At 34.8% G+C, this 13,012-nt stretch overlaps 1 protein-coding gene across 3 annotated transcripts in view; it reads right to left on the bottom strand.

The window, feature by feature from the left end:
• The window catches only part of KHDRBS2 (KH RNA binding domain containing, signal transduction associated 2), a 551,406-nt gene that overhangs the window by 464,433 nt on the left and 73,961 nt on the right, over positions 1 to 13,012 (bottom strand). For all 3 annotated transcript variants that reach the window (XR_011429816.1, XR_002802329.2, XM_014734520.3), the window contains exon 2: positions 7,038 to 7,165. Coding sequence is in view for 1 of the 3 variants with exons in the window: in XM_014734520.3 (XP_014590006.1) it covers positions 7,038 to 7,165 (128 nt within the window). In the remaining 2 variants the exon portion in view is untranslated. The remainder of the gene's footprint in view (positions 1 to 7,037; positions 7,166 to 13,012) is intronic.

The following is a 13,012-nucleotide window of genomic DNA, read 5'->3' on the forward strand; positions in this document are numbered from 1 at the left end:
CTTCCCAAAGTCTGTGCCTTTGTGATTTTCACTGATTTTGCAAAACTGCTCCAAAACATAGTTGAATCTCTATGCTCTGACCCACAGGTTATGGGGGTGTACGTTTCCCCATACCCTAACCACGTTATTGGTTATTATCAAACTTTTTTGTCAGTCTGATAGAGACCAGAAATTTCCAATTCACCTGAACTTACATTTTTTTAATAAACGTGGTTCAGGTTTTTCCTCTTTTCTTTAACCAGTACATGTGTGATAACCGTCTGCTGATAGCACTGGCTTCTTGTTCAATTAGAGGAACTGGGTCCGTCACATATAAAGAAAATGAACTTTCTGTCATGTGTTTCAATTATTTCTCAAATAGTCACACCAGTTTATCATTTTGATTGCGCCTTTCAATTTTGGTAAACATCACCATTTTCACTTGTACGGAAGTTTTAGTGTTAGGTTGCAAAATATTTTAATCACTTACTATGACTTCAATGTTTTCCACCTTTCTCAGAAATGCTTTCCCTCAATTACATATTATGAAATAAATTTCCCATAATTTATTTTACCACTTTTTTTTCTGCATTTAATCTTAGGCCCAGGTGAGAAGTGTGTTGGTCTAAAGATGAGTTAAGAGCTTAGCCTTCCTTTTCTTTTGCCCCAAATGCCTCACTAGTTCTCTCTCTGACACTTATTAAATAAATGAATTACTCACACTGATTATAAATATGGACATATTACATATGTTCATGTTTACTTCATGAGGAAAGGAATATTGATTTTATCAAATGCCTTATTTGATCTAAAACTTCAGTGAAGTTTTAAAAATATAGTTAAGTACTAAACCAGTTTTGCATCCCTGAAATAAACAACATTTGAATGTAATTTATGTTGCTGGTAATGTACTATTGAAATACATTTGGTAATATTTTTGTAGCATTATTTTTATTGTGGTGAAATTACATAACATAAAATTTACCTTTTAACTATTTTTGAATGTGCAATTCAGTGGCATTAAGTACATTCACAATGTTATGCAACCATCACCACATCCATTTCCAGAACTTCTTCATCATCCCAAACAGAAACTCTACACCCATTAAACACTAACTCTTCATTCCTTCCTCTCCGCAGCCCCTGGTAAGCTCTACTACACTTTCTGTGTCTATGAATCTGCCTGTTTTAAGTACTTCATATAAGCAGAACCATATAATATTCATTCTGTTGTGTCTGGCTTATTTTACTTGGCATGATGTTTTCAATGTTCATCCATGTTGCAGCATGTATCCGAACTTCACAGCTCATTAATGCCGAATGATATTCCACTGTACCTATACCACATTTTGCTTATCCATTCATCTGTTGAGGATATGTGGGGTGTTTCCACCTTTTGGCTGTTGTGAATAATGGTGCTATGAACACTGGTATACAACATTTGGTAATATAAAGTTTTCGCACTGATATTCATAACTAAGATTGTTGTAGTGCTTTGTTTTTGTGGTATCCTTGTGAAATTCATATATTTTTAGGGAAATTTTTTATAAAATAATAGAAATCTAAATATGTTACACAAATTTCTTCTAAAAATGAACAAATTTGAGAAAGCAAAAAGCTGGCTGCGGTCATGTCCTAACATAGTAATACAAGTAACAATAACCCCTTACCTACATGTTTCACAAGGAGGAATGTATTAATTTTTATTTCCTGTATCCTTTCTAGAGAAAGTTTGTTTTTCTGCTAATCTCAAGGTATATATTTCTTGAATGTATAGAGAATTCACTTGCTTCCACACATCAGTAAGTCCTTCCAAGTCAATAATATGGAAATCCACTCAATCGGTCATGTAGTGATTCTGGATTTTAGCTGTGATCTATCTCCCTTCTCTAGTCTTTTATAGATCTATCTATATTAAAAGCCACGTCTACTGCAACGACAAAAGAAATGACAGAAGGCCATCTGTGCTCAACAGGTGTAGAGAAACTTACCGAAGGCTCAGGGAATCAAAACAAACAAACAATGAGAAAACAGGCAGATGAAGAATGGTGAGATCACAGAGAGGGACGTGAGGGGTAAGCTTTCGTGGCTCCCACGGGACCTTTGAGTAAAGATACAGGTTTGGATTCCATAAAAAGGCACTTGCATTTTAATGATACTTTTGAAGTAGTTATCAGTTTTCCAGTTGAGAGTAAATGTGAAACAACCTGCCAGAATGGAAACAACAGGTTAAAACAGACTGAAGATCCTCAAAGAGGTCTAGACACAGAAAAGGAAAGATAATTTCAGGAAGTATGAGGACATATTTTGTGAGAGTGTGCTGAGCCCATAAAAAAAGGATGTGGAGAGAAGCACATATAATTCAGGATTAGGAACACGTGCGTCAATGTGAGATGAAGACAAAAAAAATTTTAAGTACCAATTGGAAAAGTATTTAAATACATGAGACAGGCATCAATTAAAGGAAGGAGTCATCAGAAAATACAAGTGCTAGACATAATACCCCTGCAAATTTCTAAGTTTTGCTAGAAAATAGGGTTATTTCAGGTGCCATTCTACTAGAGAGAAAGCATTTTAGATTTTGTTCTCACAGGAAATGTGAATCTGAGTGTCATATTATTTTCTCAGTTGAGATTTAAATTCACAGGTGAGAGACTTGGGAAACTGATATGAATGAAACTGAAATCATAAAGCCCATCTAATCCTCTCTTCTATTTCCTGTAGGAAAATAAAAAGTGATGCTCTACAGTGGTCTCTGTCTGGTAAAGATAAAACGGGTTTAAGATTTAAGGATAGCTTTTGGAAAACCACATCGCTCAGAAAATAGAGAGGTATTTCCAAGATTGTAAGCAGTTATGTTTGGCTTTGAAATGTGGTCAGTTTCCATAGTTAGTAACCCTGGGTCCCTATTAACTATTTTTAAATGATCTGCTAATTACTTAAAATGTTAGAAAAATAACACTCGTCAAGGATTTGGCTTCGGGTATTTCATCTTTCGAAGTCTCAGGAAGGAAACGTGCTCTGTGGGAGGATAGTCCAGGCTGTGGAGACCACCTCCAACCAGGCACGGAAGGCAGCCCGTCTCTCTGGGACCGAGCCCAGTGGAAATCCTATAGAGCAAGTGTAGTGCTTTTGAACATATTTTGGAACTTTAATTTTCTGCATTAATCTACATAAGAAATTGATTTCAAAGCAGCACAGGGGAATGCGGCTGCGTTTGATCTTAAAAGGGGCCAAATTGGGGTCTGATTTACACTCCTGGCGATCTCTTGCTTTAAAGAGTTGGCAGTAACTCAAGTCGAGAAATAAAAAGTGGGCCTTGGGGCAAATTTAATTGAAGAAGAGGTCTGATGTATTTCAGAGGATTCTGAAGGCAACATCAAAACAGTATTTTTAAAAGGCGTTAAGAGGTTGAATTGCCCAGATGGACAAATGGGCACAGTGGCAAGCAACCAGTAGATCTCCTGGTGCGAGGGCAGGCGGCTCCCTCCGTCCTCCCGTGGCTCTCAATTTGCCCAGGCTTGTGACAGGTACTCCTTTTGCATTTCTAGCCGTGACACAACATAATACAGTTGGAGCCACTTACGTCTATCTTTGTTTCTTAGGTCCCGTAAGGCACTTGTTTGTTGAGGACCAAGAAATGTTGGCATTTTTCAAACACTTCCAAAGATGAATATTGTTTTCATTAATATCAAATTTATATCCCTATCTATGGCTCAATTCTTTTTTTTTGTATAATAAATAGTTTTAGATGTCAACACTAAATCATAATGCATTCTTTGCAGGCATTTCAGACAGCAACTAAACTCAATACACATATTTCCAACCCTACAAACTACTCAATAGAAGAAATCATGAGCAAGATCACATGGGCAAAGTTTACAGGAAAAAACAATGAGTTATGACCACTGCTTGCCTGATAGAGGCTATAAAATGATTCTGATTATAATATGCATACCAGTTGTAGATGTTAAAATTTGAAAACATAAATGTGTTTTAGACTATGATATATAGCATGCATGGATTTAGGGAGAAAGAGTTAATGTTAGGGATGGTGAGATTTCTGCCTGAATCTCTCCAGGGTCCTCTGTATGAGTCTCTTAGGACTATAGAGGAACATATTGCCACATGTTGTCTCCTTGGAGATCCGACTATCAAGAAATAATTGCTCTGATTCTAAAACATTTGCAAATGCAGACAATACATGTTCAAAGTCTATTTCTGTACTAATCTTGCTATAAACAAAAATATTAAAAACAACTAAGAAAACTGTTTATTAAAATAATTTAATAATATGGCATATTTCCCCCAAATTAAGTGATTAAACATAAAGCACTAGAACTACATAAATCATTCTTCATGTATTTGAACAGCATTCTTACATTTTCTATAATTTAAAATTTTAAACTTCTTTCAATTCCTCGTGTTACTCAATTAAATCAGCAAATTAACTTGAAATTGGAGACTAATTAAAACAAAATCCATCCAAAAAAGGTGATAGAGTAAAGTCAGGATAAGGTCATTTCCTCAAGAATTCCCAGAGTTAGTTATTGCCCTTTGTTGGAGAGAACTGTCATCCCCACGTTAATTACCAGCTCAAACAGACAGCAGGAATCAATGGGAGAGAGGGCTCAGAGAGAAGTTGTGAAAAGCAGGTCCTTCTCCAGTGTTCCCTGAGAAGAATGAATCACTTTTTATTATAAAAGATTAAACTTGAAATCCATAAATAAGGTTGTGCTCTGCTCAACGGTTCACAGTACCACATCACACGACCTACTTGACAGCTCACAACTGCACACCAGACACGGCTCACGTTTAGTGATCACGGTCTTAACCGAACCCCACCAATATTTTTGTGAGAAGCAGGCAATAACCACTCAGCAGAAGAGAATTACCACTTTGGAAATAAAATATGGTTTTCAAAAGGTTGATTTTAATTTTATGGTTATAGCGTAAAAAACAAAAACAAATATAGGTCAGCCTGACAGATGATTCTGTTCTGTTTCTCAGTACGTTTTTTCTGTAAAACGACTCTGAGAGTTCTCTTATGTGTGATAAAGATGTATGAAATGCACATCCCTTGAAAAAATAAATTAAAGCAGTTTGGCATTCTATGTATCAATTAAAAAATGGTAAATTTTCCAAGGTATAAATTATTTCATAATATTCCATAAAACTATTAATCATTAGGAGCTATCATTTTTCACATGATTCCACATTTTACACAGAAAAGGAATACAAATATGTGAGGATTATCACTCAAGTTACAAATGTAATGGCTCACAAAAAAATGAAAACTCTAAAATAACAACAACCTCTCTAAGCACCTCCATCTGTAACAAAGATATGTCTTTGAGCAATTCATAATCTCCCAGTTATCTCATCTGTAAAATAAAAGTTTTATATATTCTGTGATTTCCAAAATTAGTCCTAGCTTAAGCATTCTGTGATTCTAAAAATTCCAAGAGGTACAACAATTTGCTAGTGAGACATGGTTTATTTCAATATGAATAGGCAGTTCTGTTATTTGATCATATTCCTATAAATTATGAAATTAAATCTCATAAAAATTAGACACCATAAAATATTCTTGTTTCAATATTCATCACCACAAATCAAATATAGACTATTGCAATATTCAGCATAAAATCACTCACACTGTCACTTGAAGAGCCATCAGAATCTATATGCCTTCCACACCTTGCCAACCTAATTTGGTCAGACATAGAGCTGCATGTTATTGAGAAGCAGGTATTGAGTCTGTCATTGGCTTTCCCACATCGAGAGAATAGACAGGTGTTACTCCCAGAAATAGCATCAAGTTATATAATATTTAAATATATGGTTTAAAGAAAGAACCTTGTAACCTAGACTATAATACGTTAATTAACAAAGTTCCTGAAAAAAAGACACATTTTTCTTAATACACCATCACAGTTCTACCACATTTCATTACCATGTAAAAATTGTCATGTACATTTATTTCCATGACTGCCTAATCTAATATTCATAAAAACATGATTGTAAAGTAAATCTAATAAAATTTAATTTAAAAATATAACTATTGAATGCACCTTTCTTGCAACAGAGTAAATCTAGCTCAAAAAAAAAAAAAAGCACAAAAAGCAAAAGCTTGCATGCCAAAAAACCTCATCTAGAGTTAAATTCTATGGTTTGGTGGACTGCAACAGTTTATCCCTGTTTGAAATAAAAACAGCAATTCTACTTAATTATATTTACTAAAAGATCGTACTAGAAGACAATTGGTAAACTACAGCATTTATTTCTGTGATCTTTATTATTAGGATAATTACATGGTCCTTGCTTCAGATTTATTCTTCAGAAAGTAAATTACTAGCTTGAATCTTTAGGTTTCCATTTTTAGCTTACTTAATTTATTTGGGAAGAAAAAAGAAAAAGAAACTTCTTTTACCCATTGGGATTTATGAATGTTTCTGACGAAATCATGCCACTGAATGCCATGTTTTATAATCATGATTCTGGTGATACAAATCTCACATGATAACAAGATATCTATTGAAAAAGTACGTCCAAGGCAACAATATCATAATTATTTTTATAAATTAACTCTGAATGCAGAAGACTAGTGGTTACAATCCAATGATCTAATAAAGACTATATTGCTTTCCCAGACATAATAATTCCCCACTAAGTGGCTAATGCTGTATCTTTCGTGTCATTAATTCTACTCCCTTTCATAATAAGAATACACATTTTAACATGAACCAAAACGTAATCAAGTGAGTGTACATGTTTGGACAAATTGTTGAATGATTTACATGTTAAATAAATGGTTAAAGTATCTAATTATGCTTCCCACATTCACAGAATAAAACTGCTAGAGCCTTCAGGAGAAAATTATGCAACATAGTACTTTCAAAGAATTCTCCTTCCACTATGTCAGTCTCACATATTTGTGTATACTAATATCATGAAGCTTTAAGTACTTACTTCATGAAAGGCAATGAATAAAACACCAAATCTTATTTTTACCAGTTTTTCTTAATTCTTCGAGAACAAAGCATATACTGCAGTACCTTTGGATACTGTTTGACAGGAATCAGTACCCTTTCTGAGAGCTTGATGTTTTTGTTGCTGATGACATCAAGATACTTCTTTTCTTCATCTTCCTTTTTTCCATCAGAACCTTGAAATTTTTCAATTTCTGAAAAAAATTTCACAGAAAAAACAATAAGTGAAATGAGAAGTCATCATTAGTATGCTGACATTATTACTCCCCTTCTTAAATGAGATTTTGAAGAATCTTGATCAAAGGGCTGAAACGGCACCTTGTTAACAGCTACATGAATGCTGCTACCAGAGGTAAGATGACCTCTGTCAACTAAAACTAAGAAAGGACCATTGAAAATGTAACCGTCTTCTGGGAAACAAACGATGCATATAATTAATTTTTAACATCCTCAAACAAAACACGAGGAAGAATATGTCCTTTGACTATTTACTATATCTAAGCAAACATAATTTTCCCAGGAGCAATGAATAAAACAAAATATATTTTAAGGTTATATGTTTTATTTTTACTCAGAATTATTCCTAAGAAAAAAATAAGTGAAAACAGTATTCATCCATTATCTAAAATAGGGTAGCAATGATAAATAGCATTTTATGTTCTAACCAATCTGAAAGGCAATTAAAAAGGGAGGAATCATAGAAAAGCCACATAAAAGACTAAATCTATAAATGCTATCATTCATACTCGTCAACACGAAATTATCTTTCTAGATGTTTAAGAGGAATTACTAGTTTTGCCCTATGAGAATGTTCTCAAAGTAGATATTTTTGAGCAAATGTACACTATTTTATCCACTCTTTGTTTTCAAAATTAATTTATTCCACAAAGATTTTTGAACTTCTACTATGGATATCACAGATAGAAAACAAGAAAATGTCTCTGCTTTTATAGAATCTATGTTTTGCTGGGGAAAATGAACACTTAGAAAATGAATATATGTGCACATGCATATTTATATGTGGGGATAAAGAACAAACACAATAAAGCTATTAAGAATATAAAGGAGAGTAGAGTCAAGGAGTGGGGCTATTACTTTAGATTTATAGGGTGATATTTGAGCAGAGCCCTGAATAATGAGAAAGAGTAAGCCATGAGAAGATCGAGATATCAGATCTTACAATCTGATGGAGAAACAGCTTGACGTCCTCTTGAAATAGTAAGAAACAAGAAAGCCTGTGTGTTTGAAGAATGTGAATACAGAGAAGAGGTTTGATAGGTGGTTATAGGGCAGATCATGTAAGGCCTTGTTAAGGCATGTGACGTTCTCTGCTTTTTATTGTGACTATAATGGGAAGCCACCGGGTGGTTTTGGTGGGGGAGGGAGACAGCCATATTTGATTGTTATTTGTAAAGATAACAGCAGATACAATATGCAAAACCAGTCATAGCAGCCAGCAAGCAAACAAGGAAACCAACTTGCATTTGGCTAGCTGAGAAATAATGCTTACTTGGTGTAACAAGGTAGGAATGAAATGGTGAGAAGAATATATGTAACTAGAGTCACTGAATGGAGTTCACTATGTAAAATCAATGTTCTGGGGGCCGGCCCAGTGGTGTAGGGGTTAAGTTCACATGCTCAGCTTCAGTGGCCTGGGGTTTGTGAGTTAGGATCTCAGGGGCAGACCTACAAACCGCTCATCAAGCCATGCTGTGGCAGCATCCCACATACAAAATAGAGGCAGACTGGCACAGACGTTAGCTCAGGGCCAATCTTCCTCACCAAAAAAAAACCCATATATCAATGTTTTAGAGAAATCTTGAAAAATTCATTTCCCTTGTTTCTTTTATGTTTATTTGACAGTTATTATTACCATAAAATCACCTGTAAATATTTCTTGCCTCCTTGTTCTTGGCCAATTGTACTATTCCAAAGCACTACCTAAATTAAGACATGAACATGAGTGGTTTTTAGTTTTATTAGAGAGGAACAAGAACATTCTGCTATTTTTGAGGACAGGAGAGCTGATGATAGTTATTATGTATGGACATTCTTAATTCATACAATTTATATTGCATTTTGAAACAATTATTTTTTAAAAGGTCTGACTACTTCTGGAGATAAGAGGAATACTACACTGCATCTAACAGCTTTTTCTTTATTTTATTTTTAATTAGCATCTTTCCCAAAATGATTCACATAGCTTATGTGAAATCCCTGTAGCATTCCAGGTATTAATCTCTTAGTGGATTGTTTATTTGACCCATGTGCAATTTTTAAAAAATCTTTCTGAAGTAATAGTACATGGCTCACCCAGATAACGCCAGAACGAATGAGACACTGCCTGGTTTGTACAGTCATTTACAATCGTTTTTCCAGTTACGTGCTATAATTTCCCTAAAGACAACTATCTGAAAATGAACTGAGCTGTTTTTGAAAAGAACGTATGTGTAATATGTCTATAATTTCTACTCAGTATGACAGCATCAGATTCTGACTTTTCTATCCCAGAGTATTAACAAGTCATTTCTTATAGCTTTTTTTTTTTTTTTTTTTAAAGATTTTATTTTTTCCTTTTTCTCCCCAAAGCCCCCCGGTACATAGTTGTGTATTCTTCGTTGTGGGTTCCTCTAGTTGTGGCATGTGGGACGCTGCCTCAGCGTGGTCTGACGAGCAGTGCCATGTCCGCGCCCAGGATTCGAACCGATGAAACACTGGGCCGCCTGCAGCAGAGCGCGCGAACTTAACCACTCGGCCACGGGGCCAGCCCCAACAAGTCATTTCAACTGGCTGTCTTTTTAAACCAGAAGCACCCTCTAGTCAGGCCTTTCTTTCGATTCCTTACATAATTCTTACATACAGAACTCTGACAACTGCAAAGAAAGAATATTCATTATATCCTCTGATACTGACAATAAACTTTTCATCACTGCCCTTTGGGTACATGCACCTACTTAATATCTACGTCCCAGCATGCTGAGGCAATTGTAATGTGGGACACACTGAAAACACCGACTCAGTTTCCAATCTATTAAATGTACAGTTTCTCCCTTGTCACTCTCCCATAAAAATAAATTGAATTTGTCTGACATTATTTGCTCTCAACAAAACTACTACCTTAGGCATTTTTAGATGCTTGCAATTTGACGAATCAATGATTAATTCCAATAACTTTTCCACTGAGAAACAGAAGGGAATAAAATACCATTTCCACTGCTTCTTCTGTTCCTTCCTACACTTTCTTTTTAGAAGTTTTGACATTTCTTTTGCCCTTCTGATACTTGCAGGGAGTTATCTGGTCTTCCCTGACATATCTACGTGACTAATAGCTCAGTAATTACATTTGTCAACTGCACAGTCACAGAATGGTGTATGCCAAAATTGCCTGGTTTTTAAAACCACAGAAAGCAATGGATACAGCACATTTCCTTTTCTAATTTTTAGTTTAAAGTAATTCTTTTCTTATTTCATAATTAATGCATACTCATTGTAAAACATTTAGACAATATAGACAATTTAAAAAATGTCCAGATGGCAGAGCCAGTCTTCTTATTTTGGTTTTAATTTCTTTATTAAAATTGGACTTTTTGTATTATTTCTATATTTTAGAATTCAATGAGGGATTTCTTAGTGGGTAAATTTTGGGTCAGGACTCATGAATATTACATGAAAAGGGTGTGTATTCTATCTTATTGAGTTAAAAGTTAGATCTAAATCAATCTGATCTTTTTCCATACTGGATCCATCTTGGAATGAAAGAGGCGTATGAGAATTTCTTTGGAGTATGTATACAAGAGTGGAATTTTGGTTCATAAATTATGCACATACTTAATTTGACTAAACTCTGCTATTTTTCTCTAAAAAATATACCAGGCACATTGCCACAAACAGTAGAAATGTTTCTATGACTTCCATGTTCCTCCACTTACTTTTCTAACCCTACCTCCTTCTCTTATAGAAACAAGACAGAGCACCTAGGATCATAAAAGAAAAAAAAAACTCTGAAGATATCCCCCAAATCCAGGTGATCTGCAAGAACCTATAGTAACAAGTGGGTTTGTCAAAACACTGAAAATATCAGCAACTGCACAGGGTCCTACGTGATGGAGTAATTAAGGGGAGATTGTGGAAGAATGAAAACGAAAAGTTCTGATGGTTCCAATAGTCCTAGAACATAGACATTTCAAGCAAGTATTCATCCTCAAAGGCAGAGATGACCTCCATAGTAGAATGCTCAACATGATCTGAAAAAAAAACCTGTGAAACTGGGACAAGACCACCCAAGGTCCAATTTATGAGTGAGTTTGAAGTAGACAATGGAGACCACATAATGCATGAGGAAAAAGCTGAAGGTACTAAGGTAGCACAAGTACTCCAGGACCTCAGCAAACAACAAAGTTGCCTTCTTTAAGGATGAAGTCCCTTCCTGAGGCAGAAAAATTGCTTCAAGAAAAATCCTACTGGAGCATGAAGCAAGGATGCTACTCGAGCTGAACAGTCTGTTCTGACAGACACCTCCTAAGGGCACAGGCAAAACTTTCTCATTTAAACATTGACAAGAGAAACAGATTGTGTTGAACCTTGTACAAGTATACCATAAGAAAACAAAAAAAAAGGAAAATGAACCCAATAATATATTAGCAGAAAATGAAAACAGGAGAGAAACATATGATAACAAAGCAGAAAACCACTAAAATATAATATTAAAAATGAAGGAAAATAAAGTAAGAAAACTATAAAAACAATGAAAGAAGAATATATATCAGAAACAGAAAAGGGTTGTAAAGAAGCAATTAAATTAGAGAAGTGTCTAAAAAGATCTGTAAGAGCTCAGGAATAAAACAGAATTTATTTCATAAATGAAGAATAAACTAGAAGTAAAACAAGATTAAATAGATCAAAGAACAGAAATAGAAATAGAGGAGAGAATTAAGAATCATTATAAAATCAGAAAGTTGAAAAGTTTGAGAGAAAATGACAGATGTGGAAGACAGGCAAAGAAGGGTCAAGGCAAGTTTAACTGGAGTTCCTAGAAGATGAAAACTAAAGCAGTAAAACTGAAGAAACACTAAAAGCTATCATTCAAGAAACTGTTTCATGAAAGAATCATAAGAAATGTGACATGAACTGAGAAACATGATTAGCTCAATGTTCTGATCTGAAGGAGAGAGAGAGGCAGAAGGAGGAGGAGTGAGGGGAGAAGAGTCGAAAAGAGACAGAGAGAGTGATTTTGAGACTGAGAGGTGCAAACAATAACGCAAGATTCAATAGATTAGAAGTAACTGGTACAAAATAATTAGTTCCAGACAGTGGTTAAAACTCATGCTGTAGCATATGAGCTGCATACGTCTGTCTCAGTTTCACACCTGGAAGTTAGGAAAGAACTCTTGGGGCATTGTGAGGATTAAATTAGTTAATATAAGCAAAGTGCTTAGAAAAATACCTGGCAAAAGCATTGCTGTTTTTATTATTATTCTCATTAGTACTCTGTTTAACTTAAAGGACCAAGTAACCTTTGAACTAGAGTCATAGGCAAAATTTCACTAAGAGGAGGCCAGAAACTGATCCTTTGGTTAAGAAAGCCTTATGGAGAAAGAGGGAATGCAACTGGCTGGACTGAGCAATCATACTAGACGATTCCTACATATCAACAATGGCTCTTCATTTTGCTAATAATTTTTTAAAATATTTTTAATATCTGTGCTATATTTGTAGTTTAATACATAACCTCAAGATAGATTAGTGTCAAATAGTTTAAAGTTTAGATTAAACTCATTCTGAAAATATCAGTAAAATTTCAGTGAAAGGGATTCTATTTGAATATCTGAATTTATACCTTAATATTCAAGTCACTTTCTTAACACGGGATCTTCTCTGCACTCATAATTCATACTTGTAAACCAGGTGTGTTGGGTACTTCACAGTGGCCTCCACACACTTCTACCTAGTATTCTTCTGACCTCCAAGACACAGCTGGCATAAGATGTTAGAATCATTAATAGTTATAAAACTGATGTGTTAGGCTCTGTCTGCATATTAAT

Source organism: Equus caballus, chromosome 20 (assembly GCF_041296265.1).
Source record: "Equus caballus isolate H_3958 breed thoroughbred chromosome 20, TB-T2T, whole genome shotgun sequence".
Lineage (NCBI taxonomy): Eukaryota > Metazoa > Chordata > Mammalia > Perissodactyla > Equidae > Equus > Equus caballus.